Source organism: Chelonia mydas, chromosome 2 (assembly GCF_015237465.2).
Source record: "Chelonia mydas isolate rCheMyd1 chromosome 2, rCheMyd1.pri.v2, whole genome shotgun sequence".
Classification (NCBI taxonomy): Eukaryota; Metazoa; Chordata; order Testudines; family Cheloniidae; genus Chelonia; species Chelonia mydas.
In genome coordinates this window covers 34,217,593-34,241,581 of record NC_057850.1, presented here as the reverse complement: position 1 = coordinate 34,241,581, position 23,989 = coordinate 34,217,593, and the positions used below count along the sequence as shown (strand labels likewise).

General features: G+C 41.4%; 1 protein-coding gene and 1 long non-coding RNA gene across 5 annotated transcripts in view; one reads left to right on the top strand and one right to left on the bottom strand.

Annotated features, from left to right (window-relative positions):
- LOC119565555 overlaps nucleotides 1–19,631 on the bottom strand; it is a 38,164-nt gene extending 18,533 nt beyond the window's left edge. Inside the window, exons 1-2 of the long non-coding RNA XR_005224259.1 lie at nucleotides 19,558–19,631; nucleotides 17,450–17,658 (exon numbers count right to left, since the gene is read on the bottom strand). This is a non-coding gene — a long non-coding RNA (uncharacterized LOC119565555). The remainder of the gene's footprint in view (nucleotides 1–17,449; nucleotides 17,659–19,557) is intronic.
- Nucleotides 1–23,989, top strand: part of ZFPM2 (zinc finger protein, FOG family member 2) — a 440,899-nt gene that overhangs the window by 228,449 nt on the left and 188,461 nt on the right. For all 4 annotated transcript variants that reach the window (XM_043539194.1, XM_043539196.1, XM_037892134.2 and 1 more), the window contains one exon: nucleotides 831–949. In XM_043539194.1, the coding sequence (XP_043395129.1) occupies nucleotides 831–949 (119 nt within the window). The remainder of the gene's footprint in view (nucleotides 1–830; nucleotides 950–23,989) is intronic.

Sequence of the window (23,989 nt, the reverse complement as noted above, 5' to 3'; positions counted from 1 at the left end):
TGTTACTTTCAGAAAGATAGTAACTTCATGTTTAGAAATAATAATTTCAGTCTTTAATTCCTCTTTGTAAGTGAGAGAAAGTAGCACAGAGTTACATTATGATTTTTTTCCAGTGGAAGAAAATAAAATAAAAAGTGACAGAGTTTTTGACCCCCACTTTTTCTTACTTTTCTTAGAGCAAACATATTGGCACTAGATCTACTAGTCTTAATTACTTCAGGTCAAATCCTGAAACCCTGACTCAGGCAAAACTTTAGTTGAGATAAACTATTTCTATCTATATACCTGTATAAACCCAGAGGAACTCCACCAAAGTCAGTGGGGTTACTCTGTATTTACATTGGTGTAAATGAGAAAAGAATGTAGCCCAATAGAAATTTTGCTTGAGTAAAGACTTCAAAATTTGGCTGTTTGTGACAGTGAAATGCAGGAAGGATGTTAACCCCAGTGTTGTACTTCCTATTGCACTTTTTCTTTCTGCAGCCATCACCTCCTCCTCCGCATTCGATCAAAGCCTCTTGAGTAACTGTTATTCTCTCTCATTCTCAAAGACTTACCAAATAAAAATGCCTTCAAAATATAATGGGTGTGAAAAGATGCAAGAAAGAAATGGGACTTTATAACCCAAATTTGAATATAATTATAAGGAAAAAGGTTTAGTTTTTTTCTCAGGATGACAAGATCAGTTGTTTTTCAGACAAGCATAATTAATTCTCATTATATGGGTCCTCAGAACATTGTGCATGTAAAACAAACACAAAGACGGAGGTGGTTGTTGTCAAGGCACAAGTGAAAGTACTCTAAACATTGCTTGTTTTCTTTGTTTGCAGGAGAGTTGGAGATATTCCAGAAGGATGGGGAGCGCAAGATTCAGAGTCGGCAGCAGCTTCCAGTTGGAACAACATGGGGGCCTTTTGCTGGGAAGATGGGTCTGAATAATAACACCTTGGTATGTAGATGCCCAGTGAGTTGACTTTGCTATGCTGTTTGTCATCCCTTAGGAGTTAGTCTTTATTGCTACTCAACCAAATCACTTAAAATCAAGCCATTGTAAGCTTTTATGGACAGTGCTATTTGGATCTTTTCCAAGCAGTCCATCTATGGCAGCAGTCTACAAAGAGTTATGCAAGGCACAGATTAATGGTTCTAAAGTTGTTACTTTAGAATTAGGAGAGTTATATGATGATTCTTACCTTATCTGCTGAGCCAAACTGATGCCTTTCACTTTTAATAACATATCAGAGGGGTTTTTTTAGAGCACAAATTAATTATTGAACAATTCATATTAACATGTTATACCAATAAAATAAAAACCAGCAGGATCTTATTAAAGGGAAAAAGGCAAAATACCACATTTATTGTGAATACAGAAAGAATCATAGTAAGCAGTTAGTTACAGCTATAACATTCCATTCAATCTCATCTTTATTCACACATTCATTCATACACACACACACACACACAGGTTCTGCAAGGTTGTTATCATAGTAAGCAGTTAGTTATAGCTATAACATTCCATTCAATCTCATATTTATTCACACACACACACACACACACACATTTACACACACACACACACAGATTCTGCAAGGTTGTTATCATAGTTACCAGCCTTAGAGTTGCTCATGCCAAGCCACTGGCCAGGTGGCCTGGACATGAGGAGGGAGCAGGGCCTTGTCAGATGCTCATCTGATGCTCCTGGAAGTTGGTTTGCAGAATCAGACCCCAAAGTTCTCACTTTTTAGAGTCTATTTTTATAGGAATTTCTTCCTATGCCAGTCTATGGGAATTGCTTCATCATGCTGTTGCTGAATCAATCAGCAGATAGCACATTCCTGACGGCTCCAAGATGTTATCTTGTTCTTTGGTTCTCCCATTCTTGAGGCTGTTGGGTGGATTCCAGTCTGCCCTCCGGGGGTCCTCTGCTATTTTCACTTGATGCCTTCTTCAGCCGATGGACACTGGATTCTTAGGCTGGCACCTCCCTGATCATTCAGTTATTATCCACACCAAGCATCCATCCACATACATCCTCTATCTCTATTTTAATCACAATTGTTAATACAACAAAAGGGCGGGGAGTCTCTGGGTGCTCTTTCTGTTGTTAGAGTATTGCTTTGAGTCTCTCTCTGTGTGAATTGCTTTGAGAACGGATTCAGTCTTAGAATGTACTAACACAATTAGCAGCTTGCAAGTTTCACACATAGAGGGAGAGAAACAGTACCAAAAACCAACAGACCTCTTAATTAGTAATACCCTGGAATTTAAACTATGGGGAATCAAACTCATTTGTGATTTTAATACAGAACTTCTTTAATATGATCCAACAAACAGAGTATATAGAAAATACACAATAACTATGTTAACCGGTATAAAAGTTAATTTAACCCCTACTAAACATAAGGATATTGAGAGCTACAGAATCTGTCATCAACTTGCAGCCATTATGTCAAGGTATTGAAGGATTCTGACATGGGTGCCTAGAATTATGTGAGGTATAGTCCAAATTAGCCCTGATTTCGCTGAACTCAGAGGTCCATATAAGTACTGCACTGCTGAGCCATAATTTAGTATGTTAAAAATAGTGTCATTCCTATCTCTTAATTTTTTTGTTTTAGACACTTAAAATCTGCATTTCCTTGAAAGGATAGAGCTTTGGAGCAGTTACTGTTTAGCAGATCAGTGCCTGCTATTACAGAGGTTTCATGCACACATTATTGACATAAAAAATTGTGAAACTATTTCATTACAGTATATCATAGAAATGCATTTCCATATTTAAAATACATTTGCAGCATAATTGTCATGCAAGTATGCCTATTAAAAATTGTAATGAAGAAATACTGTAGTTACTCTATATTTACAGTACCCATTTTTAAACCTTAATGTTTCTTAACCCTTTTAATATAGAGTTTTTTTTTAAAATCTAAAAGCACTAATCCATATTATGGACTAACAGTCTAGAAACAATAGGGCTAGTTTTTCCAAGTTCTCAGCATCCATAAATGGGACTAAATTTTCAAAAGAGCTCAGGTCCCATTATGGGAACCTAAAAAGGGGGAAGATTTTCAGCACCCATCAGTTCCCATTGTGACAAATTGGGCTCTGGGTTCTTCTGAAAATCTGGTCCATAAGTGTTTGCTCTTTCATGTCTCTCTAATCTCTATGTAATAAAGCACTTAGCACCATGATATCTCAGAGCTGATCCTTTCACCAAAATCTTGTGCACTGTGTCTGTATCTCTACTTGGAATGGTCTCCTAAAATTTCCCACCATTACTACTTCCATTTCAGCTCCATCAGTGGTGGCAGGGATGGGCATGTGAGCACTAGTGTAAACCGTATTCCTGGTAGGTACTGGTATTTTAGTTACAGTGTTGTCTGACCTGCTTAGAGCAAGCCTACATAACATAGTAACTAGCACTATCTCTCCATTATTGCTTTACCTAGTGCTACCACCAATGATAGTATCTGTGGGAAATTTTAACAAAAATTTCCTTATGTATATAAAGCTTAAGTAAACATTTGCAGGTTATAAAATAGAAACAGTGCAGCATATCACAGAAATGGTGACTGACCCTTAAATGTAGGAGCTCTAAAAGGCATCATTAGAATAAACTGGCAATGTGACAGTGATACTGCTACTGTTTTGTTATGTTTCTGTAGACAAATTGGAGTGCAATCACAGACAATAGAGCAGGACTTCTACCCAGTTTTTGGTCTCTCACGAGTGTATTTGGGCTCTTGTGTTCTCTGCTACAGCTAATCAGAACAGTTTTGACAAAACAAAATGTTTCTGAAATATGCTGTTTTGTCAACACTGAAACATCTTTCAGGAAATTATCAGTTCCAATAAAGCTTTAATCAGCGAGAGAGAATGATACCGACTCTCATTTTATAGTCTGATGGTTAAGGCACTGAGCTGGAGATGGGAGATATGGGTTCTAGTCTCTTGCGCTGCCTAATTCAGAGTGATCTGGGACAGAGCCGCCAAAAGCAGACTAAGCAATTTCTTTGGGCCCAATTCACTTTTTATTATAAGAACTTGCCTGTTTTAGTATTGTGTGTGTGTGTTGGGTGGGGGGGATACTCCTGCTTAGGGCCTCCAATGGGCTAGCACCAGCACTGATCTGGGATGAAAAACTCAGTCCTGAATCATGCAGAGTAAGGTCTTGAATGTGGGTTTTCCACATAGCATGTGAGTGCCCTAACCACCAGGCTAGAGAGGGAGAAACACACATGCCCCCTCTATTCCTGAATCAAAAAGCTTGGAGTCTGCTTTCATGGAAACATTCAAAAGATTTTGGTTTTATTCCACAGTGGAATGAAAACAGATTTTGAAACCTCCAGAATTGCTGTGAAATGGAATTGGAGTGGTCTGGTCAGCTCTGTTTTCTTCCTAAGAGCTTTTCCCAAATAATGGTGATCTTTCCCCATCAGTGAGGCCTCTGCCTCTGAGCATTAGCTTGTTACTTTAGAATGCTGTAGGAAAACATCAACGTTTTGATAAATCTTTAATTTATTGTTTAGGCCTGACAATCCTGATGCCAGCTTGTAATCGTTTTTATTTTATATTTTTTTCTGAAGCTTTTCTGTTTTATTCTTAATCTTTCTGTCTATTTGACATGTTTGATTCCTATTCTCTATAAAACACATGCTCTCTTTTGTTTTTAAAGGGAGCTGTATTTGTTTATTTGTTATTTATACATATTTTTAAAAGCTCATCTAGGGAAAGCCACATCTCCTGGGACTCAATCATGGTTTCACATGGGTGCTTGACAGCAGGTTTCACCACTGCAAACATTTTGGTGTGATAAACCTTATAAATGAATCAAGTAATCTTTTGAAAGACTTTAAAAGTAAATCTCTGGTAAAGGAACAAAAGGAAAATTCTGTGAACTCTTGGCTACCATTTCACAGTATTTGCAGTTGGATTTTCATACTTGATCCAACACATCTGCTGGTGGCTGACTCTTGAAAGGTATGGGTGGGCATGAGTCCTTGTCATTCATTATCTGTCCTTAATGATTCTTGGAGTGGTAGCAGTGTGATGGTATCTCCCACAGAGGATTCATTTACCTTATTACAAAAGATACAACCTACTTACGCTCCTTTTAGTCAGCCTTGAATAAAATCTGAAGATGAAATAATACTCTTTTAAACTGGTTCATATTCCAGGCAGTACTCTGATGCTGAGTTTAAACTCACAGTTGTTGGTTCAAGAGATTCAGCACAGTAATTAATTCAACAGAGTAATTAATTGAGTCACTGTGCCAGATGTCAAATACTTTTCAGATCTTTCAAGTTCTATCTTGAAGTACATTAACAATATACATCTCAGAATAGTGGAAGGTTGGGTATCTTGAACAACTGATTGAAGTGGCATTTGCTACTACAGTAATAGCAATAGCTGTTGTTGACTTCCAGTTAGCAGTGCCTAGACATTGCTAAGGGACTTAATGGAATCCACTAATTGACTATCTTGTGCACGGTCCATACCAGGACATGGACATCATAAAGTAGTAGCTCTACCAGATGAACTAAGGAAAGTCTGATGGTTAAGCAAGGAAGAGAAGTGTTGAATTTTTATCAGCTAGGAGTCAGTCAAGAGTCTCATTCACATACCTCACAGTATCAAAATACCTCTAAGAAGTATTTACAGTGTTGCATTATCACAATAAATGAAGAAGACTCACTTTTTACTTAGTTCTATTAGGCAATATTCTTTAGCCTTCAGATGCATGTATGGAGTTAGTATCTGTAGGGAGAATTGGGCACACCGGTTTTATCCTCCTCTCCCCACCACCTTTCACTTCCAATTCAAGGACAGTGGATCAAAGTTGAACAGTAGCTGATAGAAGTGCAGCCCCTGCTGTAGTAGGTTGCGAACAGCTAGAAAACTAGAACCGAAAGGTGGTGTCCTGCTGGCTTGCAGGAAATAAGTTATCATCAAATCATTTCTGTGTTTTTTTTTAACAAAAATAAAGCAAACAATGAGCTCTGCTATAGAATGAAGGTGGTATCATTCTAATCACTAGTCTTGCCTGGAGGCTCTTAAATGTGTGCATTGACATATAGCTCCTAAAACTCAGTAGTGCCAAATACACAGGTGGATTTTTCAAGATATGTAGTGATACCTGCCCATCTCTTGACACTGCAATCTGGGTCTTTTTATATATCAAATGTAACTTGAAAAGAAAGATGAGATAACATTTGCTAATGTGGAAAAATCCTGTGTTCAGATCCTGCAGCCACGAGAATAGTTTTCGTTCACACAAGTAGTCCTATGATCAGGCACTAAAAATTTGTTTAAGAAAAGGTTGTTTTTTCCCCTCCTATACCGAAATAATTTTACTGTAAACTCAGCCATTTTAATCCCTGTGGTCTTCTTTAAAAACTTTGAGGGAATAAGACCCCTTCAGAAGAAAAGAACATTGCAGAAAATTCCCAGTTACAGCTGATATTTCTAGAGGAGAAGTGGCAAAGAATGTATAGCGCATGATGAAAGTCAAACAGTGGTTTGTGCCATTACTTCATTAATCAAGTGGAGGCATTCTGAAAAATGTTTTTCTTCGGCTGCAGCCATCTATTTTTTGGTGTTAATCTGTGCCCTGTGGCAGGGTTTTGTGAAGCAAAACAATGAGCAGTTGTATCATACCTCCCCCCATTGTTGTCGCCCCTGTCAGAAGGAGGAGAGGATGATGCAGGTCTGTATCAACCTGATAAGGAAAAGAGGATTCAAAATGGCTGTGGAGAGGATCCAGCAGAGTAAAGTGTGTAGTTTTGGACCAGACTAGTGATGGAATATAGCAGAGACTCTTTAATGGGATCCTGAAGGTTCACTGCCAAAGCTATACTTCTTCTAGAAGATTTCCTAATCCAAGAGTTTGATTAGGAAGTGCTGTGACTGTCTGAGCAGCCAAGGTTCAAAATGCAGTTAAGTTATTCACTCATTAATCTGTGGCTGGTCACTTCAGGTTAAAATCCTCCTATCTATAGTACCCAGCCACTTTTAATCTTTAGAGTTACAATATTAGAGTTTACTTGCCACATTGACTGGAGGCTAAGACCACTGAAAAAGCTACATAGGCTCTCTATGACTTCTTGTTTAAACTGTAATGTGTTTATCAATTTAACTTGAATGCTATGGGCTAGATTTTGCCCCCAGATACATACTTTTAAGGATTTAGCCCTCCTGTTAACATACAGTCACTTTTGTATATTACTACATAGAAAAGTGCTATAGTTAATAACAGTCCTGATTCTAATCTTGATTAGACCAGTTTTACACCATTGTAACTCAGTTGTCATCTGTGGATTTATTCGTGACTTACCCCAGTGTTTGAGATCAGAATAGGTCCATTATGTTTGCAAGTGTCATTTCAAAACATTTCACCATTCCCCCAAGTACTAGAACACTCAAACCAAGTAGCATTCCTGCACAAAATCTTGTATTACAATGAAGGGTGATCACTTTAGACTTCCACACCGTGCAAGTGTAAGGGAGAGTTATTTTACACTAACAGTTATAAAAACACCAAATGTGTTCATCCAGTGTGAAAATTCACAGTGCACAATAGCCTTTATTAATTTCTTATCTTTCATAATGTGGTCTATTAAGATGTAATGTGAAACTTGTGTCAAGGGAGAATGGATACACTGTCTCAAGACCATTTCAAAGATTCTGGTTATTTCCTTTGTAGTTTGGACATTTACATCTTTGTTCATAAAAAATTCTTTGTATGTTTTCATTTCTGAATTAATATTTGAAGTACAGATTTAATTTAAATATGACACTGATATTGTAAGAGTACACAGTAAAGACTGGAATAAATACTCAACCAAGTGAACAAAAGTATAAAGTTGGTTTTGATCTTAAGGACCTTCTCACCTGTTACTGTGTGATGCAGAATACCAAAGGGTGATGAGGCAACTTCCACAACAAATTGTGTTAGTGTTTCTACTATGTGTACATTCTGCATGAAAAATTAGTGCTAATTCAACCGTAATGTTGAGAAAACAAGTACTTGATTGGCACTTACTATATGTAAAATTTTTTTAAAATCCATATTTTAAGGCAAATGTACACTGGAATAGAGTTAAGATTGAGGTTCCAATATTTATTCTCCATTTCCTTGTATCTGAATGCTTCTTTTCTCAACCTTAACACTGTGTTGTTGTTAGTAGCTTTTTGTATGGAACTTCCTTGTCTATTTTTTAGCCTTCTTTCTTTTGATTGAGGCCTCCTGATGACCTGGGAAATGTACCCTTTGATCATTATTTGACACCTGTGTATTAAAAGACTGTGTTTACAAATGTTAAAAAACTCCATTTGAGGTTTAAAAACTTTTTTTAAACCACTACTTAATTATTTGATACTAGCTAAAAACATCTTCACTGAGCCAAATTTATACTAATAATATAATTTTAATATATATTAGTAATATAATGTTAATTAAGCAGTAGTAATTACCAATCATTCTCACTACACTAAATCACTTCCCTGGGAAAAATCTCAATAAATTATCTGTTTCATTTCAGCATGTCTCATTTCAGTAGTATATACGGTAACACTATTTTCCTATATTCATAGATTTTATTCCCAGATGGGACCTTTATGATCATGTAGTCTGACTTCCTGCATAACACAATAATTTCTGCATCAACTGCATAACTTCAGTTTGAGCTTTAGCATATCTTTTAGAAAGATATCCAGTCTTGATTTAAAGACTTTAAGTGATAGAGAATCACATTTCCATATCACTTTTCATGTGGCTAGTCATGTCACTATACAACTAAATACCTACAGATGCATGTATACAGTGTACATATTTAAGGTGACTGCTTAAATAGTACTGCTTTTCTCTACTGAGCATATTTTTAATGTTTATAACTTTCTTATGTTCTAAAACTCCTTCTTTCAATGATTCACAAAATATACTGCTCATTATGGACTGTGTAAATATAAAATATCAAGTTTAAAGATTCAGCAGTTTTTGAGATCTACTTTTTCCCTTCCCATCAAAAAAACTAAACATGGGGGAGGGGGAATTTATAATGAGAAAATTCACTTTCTAAAGATTTTCTCACAATTCAAAATGACTGAAATAATTTTGCCCACACTTTTTGAATAGTTTCATCTTTACACAGTGACCGTGCATGGAAAATTCCAGCCAAGTAAGCGAAAGTTTCAGAAAGTTTTAAGTGTGTGAGAACAGTGTCATAGACACTTAATTGCAACCTGGCCTAGACCTCTGGTGACTAGTACCTTCTTTAATTAATATTTTTCTATCTGTTATAATAGACCATAAGATTATCCAAATCACAGTCACACACATGCTATTTCTGTCTTATATTGTTAAACCATGACTTTGGTGCTCATGGAAGGTTCTGAATTGAAAACATTAGAAACTGAAGCTGTCCCTTTGTGCATAAAAGAGGTAAATCTCAGGGAGCACTGTAGATTTCTCCACTTCTGCATGTTCTAAGCCTGGTGTAGAAAAATCACATCTAAGGTTGTGCCTACACAACAAAATCCCCCACCCCACATTTATTGCCAGTGGAGGTGCACTGATGGCAGTGCTGTTGTAAACGGAGCTCCAGTAGCCTCTGGTAATTTATCCACCATGTTGTCTCTACCTGTACACAGCAGATCTACACAATAACATGCTAGAATAAAGCCTAGAGTAGATAGGGCCTTAGGGCGAAAAGAAGATTCAGTCTCCATTACCATTGATACTTGACCTCATTGCTGAGAATGAAAATCAAAGTGTCAGTTTTTATGGTGGCAGTTATCATTGCATGAGTAATATAGTTTGAAATGATTAGTTCCATTCATTTGTTTGGCAGTCATGCAGTTGAGAGAGTTAAATTATGGCCCCAGTGAAGTCAATGACAAAAGTTTCATTGACTTAAATGGGGCTAGGAATTCACCCATGCTTTAGATTCCAAATATCTTGTTTTCTGAGTACTTGTTAAGTGAGATAACCTGCAGTGTTTTAAGAATGATGGAAACAAATGGTTTAGGTATTTCAGAATCTGCCTATATATAGCTTGACACTTGTACTAAGTAAGATATAGTGAGTATGGTAAATTTTAGACAAATATGCTTTAATATTAAATTATCCCCATATCCCAATTCCAAAAAATCAAGGTTTTATTGGAAATACAGACATTTTTACTAATTTTTGCTTTCAGTCGTGTTCAAGCCACTCCATTGACTTCAAAGAGCAGGCAGGGTGTGGCTCACTGCACAGTTTGTCCCCTTCAACTGTAATGGTGCTACTTGGTACCAATATCCTGTGCCTCATTTATCAAACATAGTGAACATGTCTGTCAGTGCAACCCTGTGAAGATGCCTCAAAGTCAGGTGAGTTGAAAAGAAAATCAACTGCAGCTATCATGTCTCTGCTGTACAAAACACAAGAGGCAAGGTAGCCTGCTATCTTGGTTGCCCTTTTCCAGCAGAACCCTAGTCCACCTACTCCAGTGCAAATGCTGCGACGAGAGAGCTGGTGCACCAGGTGATGATTGTTTTCATCACTATGCTATTGGTTTGGTTCTTGTAAAACTCACTTTAACCATGAACAAATATTTGGTATGTGTTCTGGTGCCAGTTTCTTGTGTTCTCACTCATTGTAAAATATGTATATAACCTCATCAGAGTTGATAATGTTTTGCACTAAGATACCATCTTAAATACCTTAGTAATAATCAATAAACTCTTACTAGATGTTTTTTTTCTTAATATATGTTATTACATGTTCCACAGACCACAGCAGTGTTAGTTATTTCAAAATATTTATTGGGTAATGTTATAACAACCTTTACATATCAAATTATTCAGAAATGTGTTAGAGTATTACAGTGGTGTATTTTATATATAAGCAATGTGGTCTGTTCTATTATACAGCATAAGAAATAATGTAGCCTCACTCAAATACAATAATATACCTTCACCTGTGTGCACTTAGTGAGGGGAATTAGCCAGATTACCTTCTAAATGCTAGTAGTTGTATTAAGAATCACCGTCTAATATCAGACATCATCATATATTTAATGTAGATCATTTTTATTCTAATAAAATGTGCTCTAATTTATAACATTCTTTGTAACAGGTTATTATAGCATCACCTGTTTGGCATTTTATCACATATATATATATATTATGACAAAGCTCTCTCCTTGCCTCAGGGGGCAAAGGGAAGGGGAGCCCGGGCCCACCCTCTACTCCGGGCTCCAGCCCAGGGACCCTATTAGTATCAGCTATGGTAGCTGACCTTTTAGAAACATGACACGTACAATTCCCTGGGCTACTTCCCCCACAGCAGCCCTCACTTCCTCAAGCTCCACTTCACCCTTACCTCAGGGCCTCCTTCCTTGTACTACTCAGTCTCTCCAACAGCGCAACTTCCTCCCACAGCTCCTGACATGCACCGCCGCCTGACTAACTGGGAGGCTTTTAACTAGTTTCAGCCAGCCTCTGATTGGCTTCAGGTGTCCCAATCAACCTAACATTCTCCCTGCCTTCTGGAAAGTTCTTAATTGGCCCCAGGTGTCTTAATTGACCTGGAGCAGTTGCCATTTCACTTATCCTTGTTTAGCCTGGAGCTAATATATCTATCTCCCACTACTTTTCTATAGCCATCTGGCCTTGCCCCGTCACGTATCCCCCCCTCCACGCTCAACACCATAGAGTTGGGCAACTTGGGACGCCAGGCAGTATGCTCGTGACAGACCATCAGCGTTGCCGTGGTGGCATCCAGCCCTGTGCCGTATGCGGAACTGGAATGGTTGGAGGGATAAGAACCACCTGGTGACCCTTGCATTCTTTTCCTTATTCCGCTGCATCCACTGGAGGGGTGCATGGTCCGTCAAAAGAGTAAATCGCCGGCCTAAGAGGTAATAACGCAGTGTTTCCATAGCCCATTTGACAGCAAGGCATTCTCTCTCGACTACTGCATATTTCTGTTCTCTTGGGAGAAGCTTTCTGCTTAGGTAGAGGATCGGGTGTTCCTCTTCTCCCACCATTTATGACAGAACTGCCCCCAACCCCACCTTGGAAGCGTCTGTTTCTAAAATAAATTCCCTGTTAAAGTCCGGGGCTATGAGTACGGGGTCATTACAGAGCGCTGTCCGAAGGTCTGTGAATGCCCCCTCTGCTGCATCGGTCCATTTTACCATGTCTGGACCTCGGGCCTTCACCAGGTCTGTTAGGGGACTTGCCCTAGTGGCAAAGTGGGGAATAAAACGTTGGTAGTAGCCTACCATGCCAAGGAACGCACGGACCTGCTTCTTTTGGGTCGGCCATGGCCAGTTTTGAATTGCCTCTAGCTTATTCGTTTGGGGCTTCACTATGCCCCTTCCCACAATGTATCCCAGGTACCTAGGCTCTGCTAGCCCTATGGCGCATTTAGCGGGATTAGCAGTGAGGCCAGCCCGCCTTAAGGTGCGCAGTACTGCCTAAACTTTCTCCAAGTGGGTTCCCCAGTCTGGCGTATAGATGATGACATCATCTAGGTATGCAGCTGCATAACTAGTATGGGGGCGCAGCAGCTTATCCATGAGGCACTGGAATGTGGCTGGGGCCCCATGTAGCCCAAAAGGGTGGAGAATGCTGCCTTTTCTTTAGCTTCTTTGGTCAGAGGAATCTGCCAGTACCCTTTTGTCAGATCCAGTGTAGTCAAAAATCGGGCACTACCCAGTCGGTCAACCAGTTCGTCGATGCGCAGTATGGGGTATGCATCAAACTGGGATATTTCATTCAGTCGGCAAAAGTCATTACAGAATCTCATGGTACCATCAGGTTTAGGCACTAGAACAATTGGACTGGACCACTGACTGTAAGATTCTTCAGTAACCCCTAATTGTAACATTTTCTTTACTTGGGCCTTGATTTCTTCTCTTCTGGCTGCTGGGATTCGGTAGGGTCTCAATGTTACCTTGGCTCCAGGGATCGTGCAGATATGGTGATAGGTTTCAGTCATCCGCCCTGGTTTTGTAGAGAACACATCTCGGTTGCGATTAATCATGTCAGCTGCCTTGATCTTTTGGATCGGTGTCAAGTCGGATGATATCCTCACTTGCTCGTGTAAGTTATCCTCCTGGGGAAGGGTCTCCTGCATGACTAAGCATGCCTCTCGATCATGCCAGGATTTTAGAAGATTGATGTGGTAAATTTGCTCTGATTTCTGGCGGCCTAGCTGCTGCACCTTATAGTTCACCTCTCCCACGGCTTTGATTACTTTGCAGGGTCCCTGCCACTGGGCCAATAGTTTACTTTCTGCTGTGGGCACCAGTACCATCACCCGATCCCCTGGTTGGAACTGTCGAAGCTTCGCTTGGTGGTTATAATGGGTTCATTGGGTCTCCTGTGCTCTCTCCAAGTGTTCCCGTACAATGGGTGTAACTCAGGCTAGCCGATCTCTCATCTGCAGTACATGCTCAACTATGTTCCTTCCAGGATTTGGCTCCTCTTCCCAGGCTTCTCTGGCTATATCCAATATACCTTGAGGGTGGTGCCCATATAGTAGTTCGAATGGAGAGAAACCCGTGGAGGCTTGCGGAACCTCCCAGATGGCGAACATGAGGTATGGCAATAGGGTATCCCAATCTTTCCCATCCTGGCTCACCACTTTCCTGATCATGGCCTTGAGGGTCCTATTGAACCTTTCCACAAGGCCATCTGTTTGTGGGTGGTATACAGAGGTCCGTAGGGCTTGTACATGGAGCAATGAACAGAGATCTTTCATCAACTTGGACATGAAAGGTGTCCCTTGATCAGTCAATAACTCCTTGGGTAGCCCAACACGGGCAAAGATCTGTACTAGCTCCTTAGCTATTGTCTTGGAAGCTGTGTTGCGTAGGGGAACAGCTTCCGGGTACCGGGTTGCATAATCCAGTACAACGAGCACATGTTGGTGGCCCCGAGCTATCTTCTCTAGGGGCCCTACCAGATCCATGGCTATCCGTTCAAAAGGAGCCTCTGTTATTGGAAGAAGTATCAAAAGAGCCCGCAAGTGTGGGTGAGGGCTATGTAACTGACACTCTGGACAAGAGGTGCAGTATCGCCAGACATCTTCATGTACTCCTGGCCAGAAGAACCTCCGCAGGATCTGGGCCTGGGTTTTCTCTACCCCTAGGTGTCCTCCAAACAGGTGACTGTGAGCGAGACTCAACATGGCTTTTTGACGTTTTCGTGGCACCAGAAGTTGTTGTATCTCTTTCTCCTGCATTTGCACCACACGGTACAGGAGATCTTTCTTCACTATAAAGTAAGGTCCGGGACTCCGGACCTTCCCATCCATGGGTATCCCATTGATCTCGGCCACCTCTTTCCTGGCATTATCATATCTGGGGTCCTCTGCCTGGTCCCGCCCAAAAGTCTCTCTCCCAGGACTAACTTGCCCAAGCTCCCAGGGGCCAGCTTCTGCTTTTTCCAACGGCTCGCCGCCGTCATGGCTGGGGGCAGCCTCTGGCTCACCTTCTGTGGTGGAAGTTTCTCTGTTGGCTGCTCGTGTCCATCTGCCTACTAGGGAGGTCTTCTGGCCCTGCCTCTCTTTTTTTTTTTTTTTTTTTTTTTCTGGGTCTTTCGGGGGACTGAGAACAGATCCTAAAAAATTTCAGTGAACATCGGGGGTTGACATTCCCCCGGTGATGAGTCGCTGTCCTCAGGGTCCCCACCTCCCTCCAGCCTCTCTGGGGGGAGTAAATTATCAAACCCTGGATAGTCCCTCCCAATGACTACAGGATATGGAAGTTTAGGAACTATGCCCACGGTCACCTTAATGGGATTTCCCTGAACCTCTATCTCCACTGGGATGGTGGAGTAGTGGCTCACGCCCCCATGCACGCACGTCACTGCTATGCGTTTGACTTGTAGCAGCTGACTACTTTTTACCAGTTTACCCGATATGAGGGTGATAGCACTCCCAGAGTCCACAAGCGCTGTAGTCTCTACTCCATTTATCCTCACTGGCCTGGTGTAATTATGCAGGGCTAATGCCACCCCCGCGAGGTGGATAAGGGAGCATGGGACCTCCCAATCCCCCAGGTTGTATTGCATAGGCTCCTCGGTGCTGGGACACTGTGCTGCTATGTGTCCTTACTCCCCACATGCATAACATCTGTAATTGCTTTTAATCACTCCCCTATCCTGGGGGTTAGGGGGTTTAGTCCCGGGGATATGGCCAATCCCTTCCTTCTGGGGTCCCCGCTGGTTTTCAGCCCCCCCCCCTTCTTCCACCTAGGACGCCCCGGGGGTTTGGCTGCCCAACCTTCCAGGGTTGGGGTCGGGTGCTTGTTTCGAAAGGGGACTTCCTTGGGTAGTCGGGTCAGTTCCCTGGCTGTCATCTGTCTTTCTACCAGCATGATCATCTCGTCGTATGTGGATGGATCGTTCTGGCCTACCCATTTGCGGAGATCTGGTGGCAGTCCCAGCATGTAATGGTCTATGACCAGGGTCTCCAAAATCTCCTCCGGCCTGTACACTTCGGGCTGTAACCACTTCCACGCAAGGTGTATGAGGTCGAATAGCTGGGACCTCGGGAGTTTGTTCTCCTGCTATTTCCACTCACGGAACCTCTGGGCCCTTACCGCTGCCATTACCCCTGATTGTGCTAGGATCTCTGCCTTCAGACGGGTATAGTCAGTGGCATCCGTGACAGGCAAGTCAAAGTAGGCCTTCTGGGCCTCTCCACACAAAAAAGGGGCGAGAATGCTGGCCCACTGCTCCTGGGGCCATGCCTCACGCTGAGCAGTCCTTTCGAATGAGAGGAGATATGCCTCTACGTCATCTCCTGACGTCATCTTTGACAGACAACCAGTGGCCCTCAGGGTTCACGTCCCGTCGGACCCCCGGGCCTGGGTGGTGAGGATCTTTAGCTGGTCCACCACCTCTCTCAAGAGGGCATGATCTTGGGTCGCCTGGCTCATCAGTAATTGATTGGTTTCCTGCTGTAGCCGCATAGACTCCTGTTGTGCCATTGCCTGAACCCGGGTGGCCTTCTGCTGGGCTGCTGTGGCTTGTACCAGAGCTCTTACCACCTCCTACATCGTGGTACGAAGCAAACAAACAAACCAAAACAAAAAAAATCTAAAACCCCAGTGCAATTTTTTTTTTAAACCTCTTTCTTCCACCACACTGTGAACGAAGTCCCACTTCTGACACCAGTTGTGACAAAGCTCTGTCCTTGCCTCCATGGGTCCCACATTTCCTGGCGGATTTTGCTAGCCTCAGAGGCTCACTGTGACCCTCCACGTAACCCTTCTCTCTCTAGAGACAAGGGTCACCAGTCTGCTGAGCCATTTTCATCATAAGCCAGCGAGGGAGGTGAGAAGTTATCCTTCCTTGCACAGTCTCTGTTGTCTCCCAGTCTCAGTGATTAATCAGGGGAGGGCCAAGGGGGGGGAGCCCGGGCCCAACCTCTACTCCGGACCCTAATAGTATCAGCTATGGTAGCTGACCATTTAGAAACATGACACGTACAATTCCCTGGGCTAGTTCCCCACAGCAGCCCCCACTTCCTCAGGCTCCACTTCACCCTTACCTCAGGGCCTCCTTCCTTGTGCCTGATATGATGTGTACTGCTCAGTCTCTCCAACAGCGCAACTTCCTCCCACAGCTCCTGACATGCACACCCACCTGACTAATTCGGAGTCTTTTAACTAGTTTCAGCCAGCCCCTGATTGGCTTCAGGTGTCCCAATCAACCTAGCCTTCTCCCTGCCTTCTGGAAAGTTCTTAATTGGCCCCAGGTTGTTTAATTGACCAGGAGCAGCTGCCATTTCACTTATCCTGGTACCAGGGATTTGTTTAGCCTGGAGCTAATATATCTATCTCCCACTACTTTTCTATAGCCATCTGGCCTTGCCCCGTCACTATATGTGTGTGTGTGTGTGTGTGTGTGTGTGTAGTATATTGTAACATATCTGATTGAGTTTCCAGAATAAAAACCCTATTTTTTTTGTAAATTCTAATTAATTATTTCCTTATAAATGCATTCTTCATCAAAAGCATGACCCAGAATGCTCTTTGTCTCTGAACACACCTTTGCTTCTGTGACAGCTGGTCAACTGTTGTAAGGGTGACCAGATTCTTAAAGTGAAAAACTCTAACACCTGCCATGTATGAAGGCATTGGAGAGGAGTTCAGTGGCATTAAGGGAAGGTGGCATTAAGGTGTACATGCAAGATGTGGGGGAGGGAGGGAGAAAGAAAAGGGAATCCATTCCTTCCTCTTCCCTCTCCACTGCCAAGACATCCTTCTCACTTTCCAAGTTAGAAATGGGACATACTAGCATAAACAACAGGGAGCAGTAAGGCAGAAAATAGTATTAACTCCTCAGCAAGCTATTTACTGGTTTTCTCCCAGTCCATTTCATTATTTCCTAATCTATGTCTGAACAGCCTGATTTTTTTTTTAAGAAAATCTTTTCTACTTCCAAATCCCACCTTATTTCTTAGTCGTCTTCTTTTGTCTCTGTATTCTTTCCTCCTGCTGGGTTGTCTTTTCTTCCATTTTCTATGCATTCATCTTCTCCTGTTCTTTTTCCTCACTTTTTCCGTTTCTTGCAAGTATCTGTTATTTGGGGAATCCCCCTTCCTAATTGCCTAGGAAACCTTGCCTTCCAAATGCTGGGGATTTTTTCTTCATATTTGTGCTTATTAAAAACAGAATTAAATGCAGAAAACAGTCAGAGTTGAATTGAGGTTTCTTTTTAAAGGCATTTTTATTCAGCTCCACTTAGAACTTTCTTTCTGAGTCTTTTGTACCTCTTTTGAGAAACGTTGTCCTGATTTATAAGCATCATTGTCCCTGGTTTCTGTGACAGAGAATTGCAGAGGTAAGAGCAGTGGGATTGCATTTTCAGGATGGCAGATGTGTGCTCTTTGATCTGGTGGTACAGCATGCCTCAGGGAATAAGTTCAATCTTGATTTCTTTAGTCAGTCATCCACTATCAGGTACCAATGTACTGATTAGCAGGGCTGAATAAAGGAACACATCATGGGCGCATGTTGGATGCTGGAACATTTATGAGTAGGCTGTTGGCATCACAGACAACCTCCATGCTCATGCTGTGGCAATGTTTTCTGTTCTAATAAATCTCCTTAATGCATGAAGGAGCAATAACAAATACATGAATGTAATAAATAACTCCACATGCATTGATGAATCTTGCTGATGCTTAGAATTCCTTCTTTCCTAGTTTAACCCATTGTTGCAGAGTGGAAAATGAAAACAGTAGCCTTGTGTGGCATCTTAACCTCTAACAATTGCAAGACAACTCCATAAAGCTGTGTCTTCTTAACATTCCTCGCATTCCCTGATCCAAACTAATAATTAAGCACTTGTTGAAGTGTTAAAGGGACTTTGTAGCCCCACCTAATACTATATCTTCATCTAGTGCAGTACTTGGGTGTAAAATGGCCTTTTAGTTTGAGCTGAGCCTGAATAAGCATTTCCTTCAGTCATTCCAAAAATGTGTGACTGGAGTCTAAAGATCACCTAATTGTGCTTCTCCAGCATGAGTAACAGAATTAAGGTATATCCTAAAGCAGAAATGGGCAAACTATGGCCCGCGGGACCATTCTGCCCGGCCCTTGAGCTTCCCGCTGGGGAGGCTAGCCCCCGGCCCCTCCCCTACTGTCCCCCTCCCCCACAGCCATGCCACCATATGGGCAGCGCTCTGGGCGGCGGAGCTGTGCACTCCTGCAGGGCAGCACAGCAGCATGTCTGGCTCTGGCTGGGCGGCCCGGCTGCCAGACATGCTGCTCTGAGCGGCATGGTAAGGGGGCCAGGGGGTTCCGGGGGGCAGTCAGGGGACAGGGAACAGGATGGGTTGGATAGGGGGTGGAGTCCCGGGGGTTTGGATAGGGGCAGGGGGTCCCGGGAGGGGGCGGTCAGGAGACAAGGAGCATGGGGGGTTGGATGGGTGGGAGGGTTCTGAGGGGGGCAGTCAGGGGGCGGGAAGTGGGAGGGGTCGGATGGGGCAGGGGCCAGGCTGTTTGGGGAGGCAGAGCCTTCCCTACCCAGCCCTCCATACAGTTTTGCAACCCCAATGTGGCCCTCCGGCCTAGAAGTTTGCCCACCCCTGTCCTAAAGTCTCTCTTTAGCTATGAACTAACAACAGATTTTACATTGTCATTCTCTCCTACTCTCTTTCATTAGCCATAGAGAACTGTTTATCCCTGATCTTTGCATGAGCCAGGACAAAGGACCAGGGACATTTGCATCGTCTGCTTCTACCTGGTAAAGTGTCCCCAAAGTGGTGAGGAAGAAGGATGGGCCATTATCCTGCTCCTACCACCACTCAGTCTAGACAGTTCAGCTGGTCTGGGCACAACAGGAATACACTGCATTATCATTTTATTCTCTTTGAATTCTTGCTGGGGCAGTCAGGATTCACACCACCCTGAAGTCAGGGCAGCGTTCAAAGTACACACACTGTCCCGGAATAGATATATGCCTTTTGCATTGATTGTCACAGGATGTTAGTCTCTGTTTGTCTGTTTCCCTATATATTCCTGAATGAGAAAATGTAATAAAAGGCATACTCACTGGTCACAGATTGTAAGTGGCGAGTGATGTGCACCCAGGGGCTCAATCCTACATGGTACAGAACACTCCCATGGGAGGCTGAGTGTCTTCAATTCCCATGCGAGGCAGTGGGATTTGAAGCCACTTAGCATTTCACAGGATTGAGCTCTTAGAGTACACAATGTGTAGACATCTATATATAGATATATATCTGTTACTGTATTTGACCTTGATGATGGGACAAGTTTGATAGAGTTAAGGTCAATGAGTATTTTATTTTTAGACAAGATACCAAGTATGTAGATGGTTCTGCTTTACTTTACTGTGTTAACAGCTGATAGCATTCAGTGCTTCATGTACTGCTGATGGTAGTGATACATTCATCTTCGGCGATTATCAAAAAGATTTCAGTGCTTTGGAATTAATCACACATTTGAGAAGACAAATACATGAAGATAAGTAGAAAAATTGTGTGGGGGGTTTTGTTTAAGAGTGATGCTTTGGGTAATCAGTGCAAGTAATCTCCTTTATTAATTTATTGTAGCAATGAAACCACAACAATAAAATAATTAATTAGCTAATGTTTTAAAGTGCTTTAAAGATGAAAAATGCTATATAAGATCTCAGTATTATCATCATTATAGGCATAACATTACTCCTAATGTATACCACGGTTTTCTTCCAAATGTTGTCCGTTCTACTTTTTTATTATTAATGAGCTAAAGGAGTTTATAGAGACTTTTTAGGATTGTACTTTATGATTGTGCATTATTACAATATGGAATTTTTGCACCAGGGCAAGCTGAATTCAGATATACTAGCCTAATTCAGCAAATCCTAAAATCAATGGGACTGCTTGTGTGTAAGAATAAAGTTTCGTTTTGTGAGCACTTGGCTGTAAACTAAAAAGATTTTAAAAATCCTTTGAAATACTTAAATTAAAATGAAAATTTAAAAAGCTGTGTAAAACTGTTATACTAACAAATTATAACCCTTTAAAAATATTCTCATAACCAACATTGTATTTTTTAAAAACTTAAATCAAGATTTCCATTTTCTTATGATACAGCCTAGTTCATGAGGGTATTAACTGCAGGGAGAAAGTGCATTTCATTTTTTCCCGTAGCTAGACATGATCTGCATTTCATTATTGTGGACTGATTTGCCACATCCTGTGAAACACCTGCAGGGGAGAATTTAAGGGAAGGAAAACTCCATAAGAATTCCTTCATGGAGATTCTCCCACCTCAGGGGAGGGTATCCTCATTTCCCATGCCTCATGTCTGGTCAGAAACCCAAGGCTCTCCAAAGATTTGCACAGATCTTGGGGCATAAATGAGAGTCTAGGCAATCTACCCAGGGGCCCTGTGCCTCTGCTGTTGCTCTCTCCCCTGGTAGCAGTTCCCCAAAGACCACATTTTAAAGGGTATCCCCACCTTGGAGGGGGATTATATCTTCACAGAAGATATAATCCAGCTCGGAAACCACCATCGGCCTGGTAGGAGGGATGATATCTATATCTCTCTGACCTTCAGACACTAGAGAGACAGCAGTACACCTGGCTTCTCACACCTCCCCCCGCATGTCCATTTTCTGCATACACCCCCTGTGTGAGAATGGGGGACAGTTCCAGAGAAGCAGCTATGCCCTCACTCTTCCACATGTGGATCTCTGGGTCAGGGCTCACCCCTAGTCCCAGTGGAATTGGTGAATAAAATAATAACTGGACTGAGAGCAATCAGGAGGAAGACAAACAAATGTGCCTACATCAAGGCCAGAGGGGCAATTTTCTGCAAAGAAGCCCTGGAACGTATTAAACAAGCTAAAGCAGCAATGTCACTACTCACTGTTTTTCTTGTCATCGAATATCCATCATTTTAAAGTTTGAAAAATAGTCTGCAAAATCTCTCCTAGGCACATAACATTCTCTAAAGCCACAATTCAGATAAAATTTGTTTTATTTCATCATACACAAATTTGTTTAGATCTCTGCTGTGACTGCTTTTCCCATTGCCAATATCTATTAATGATAATTGTTTGAATACTGTGCTCACTCTGTGATACCATCACATCATTGTGAAGAAGATTGTGATCTTATCTAAACCTATTCTGTTTAACTCTGACACTCCTTCTGTTATAGTGGGGCCTGGATAAGATCATGCCTGTTAGGATCAGACATTAGTTGGAATCAATATTTGAAAATGTGCCTGTTTTAGCTTAATAGCAAAGTTAGTGTGAGGGTCAGAGTGACATCATTTGTTGGAGGAGATTGTACAACTTCATCTTGTCATGAAAGTGTGTTCTTTGCAGCATTTGCTGGTGAAAAGCAAAAACAAGGATTTTCTGAAAACTGTACAACATTGCTAAGTATCAGTGGATATGGAAGAAATTACAATTTTTAATATTTAAAATGTGTATCGCAGTAGCATGTAGAGAGCCCAGTCAGTGACTAGGGTATTGAGCTAGCTACTGTACACAGATAATGAAAAGATAGGCCCTACCCCAAATAGCTTTCAATTTATAAGTATCTACTCAGAGGCAACGAGTGATTACCCCAAAGAAACAAGTGGGCATGGGACACAAAAGGTAACCATGAGATCATTAAGATTAATGTAATAACCAGCAGACACAGCACACCAGCTGCCTGACCATTGTCAGGTGGTGCACAGTCATTGGGTTAGACATGAGTTTTATAGAGAGATGTGGGGGAGAAAAAGGTAGTGGCTTTGTGGATTTTTACAGGGAGCTCCTCCCATGGAAACATTATTGGTCTGGTGTAAGAGCCCGCATTACAGCAGTTGAAATAAATTCATCAGGGGATTTTTTTAGACAGAGATTGGGCTAGAAATAGCTCTGCTGATACTGAAATGTATAAGACTAGATGAACATTTAGGAAGTACAAAGTGAAATAAAGCTGTTTAGAAGAAAAATAAGGCCAGTGCTCCTAGAGCTCCTTATTTGGATTAACTATCTATCTGTCTGTGTATCTATCTGTCTATCAGCCAACTCAGTTCTAATACCACATCCAACACCCAGTGCTTCTTCATCTTGTTCCTTATTTCTCCCTGTGGATTTATTGACATGGATTCCTGTTAATATATGCTTACTTCACACTCACCTCACTAAACTTATTATACTGTTACAAAGGAGAATAAAGAAAAGCCATGACTTAGGTGGGATAATTGTGGTAATGTACAGGGTTGTCTCCCACCATGAGCTTATACACTTGGTAGTACACTTTCCTGAGAAGCACAGTTTCTACACTCAAGCATTTCAACCTGGAGCTTAATGTGTTTACTGATACATATGCCCATTTAATGATATATATGGCATTATCAATATTACATATGTGCCTAGATGTTATCATGAAAGGATTTAACAAGAGTTTGCCTCTGCTCAAACACTAACATGAATAAAATGAAAAATGAACAGAAAACCAGATCATTGGAAAGGTATTGCACTGAAAGCATGATTAAATGCAGTACTTGCCACTTTATAAAGTTACTACCCTATTCCTCCCAATTTAATTACATGCCACTACTTACTCTTTTGGTATCATAAAGATTTGCAAAAGAATACACTATAATATGCAGAAAAAATAGCTTGCCAAAATAGATTTGTATGAACAAATTCTGGCCTGGGATGTATGCTTGTTTATATTTGGGCATATTTGGTCCATAAAAAGGGAAGGTGTTTTAGTGTACTTTAAAAATTGACTTAAATGTTTAATAACACACATACAGATTTCTTTTTTTCCTTTTTTATCCTGATTATAACAAATTAAAGGAAAGAAAGAAAGAAAAACATTTCTACACTATTACTGAAAACAACACGAGGAAATTGTTCATCTTTGAATGAAATACTTCATGAACACAGATGTCTGTGACACAACACAGGACTGAATTTCCAAAAAACTAAGCTCTTTCTCCTTCCAGCAGTATAAAACTATTTTTTTTTAATTGTTGAGAATTCTAAAGATTTTCTTTAAAGTCAGGATGAGGGACATACTAAGAAGGGGGACTGGAGGTGTCACAGAATTTCAAACATAGAAGGAGGAGGATTAAAATATTTCTAATGAGGAAAAAGGACTTCCTATTGGCGCATGGAAGGAAGATGGTGAAACAGCAAAACAAATGATAGGCGAATTTGATACCAACGCAGTGAATGTTAGGCATGCAGTTATGTAACACTTTGCACATATCCATTTAACGCGCCTTTGTCAAAAAGAATAATCAAATGGCTATTATAAATTAGCTTTTACATAGGGGATAAAGGATGGACTTGTGGGCAAGACACAGGAGGGAAAGTCAGGAGACATGAGCTCTGATCGCTCTTCTGTTGCAGTCTTCCTTTGTGAGATCCTACAAAGCTCAAGCTACAACTTTGTACATGTAACTTTGGTATTTGTACACAAATACACATTACTCCTGGGGGAATTCTGCAACACTTGGCA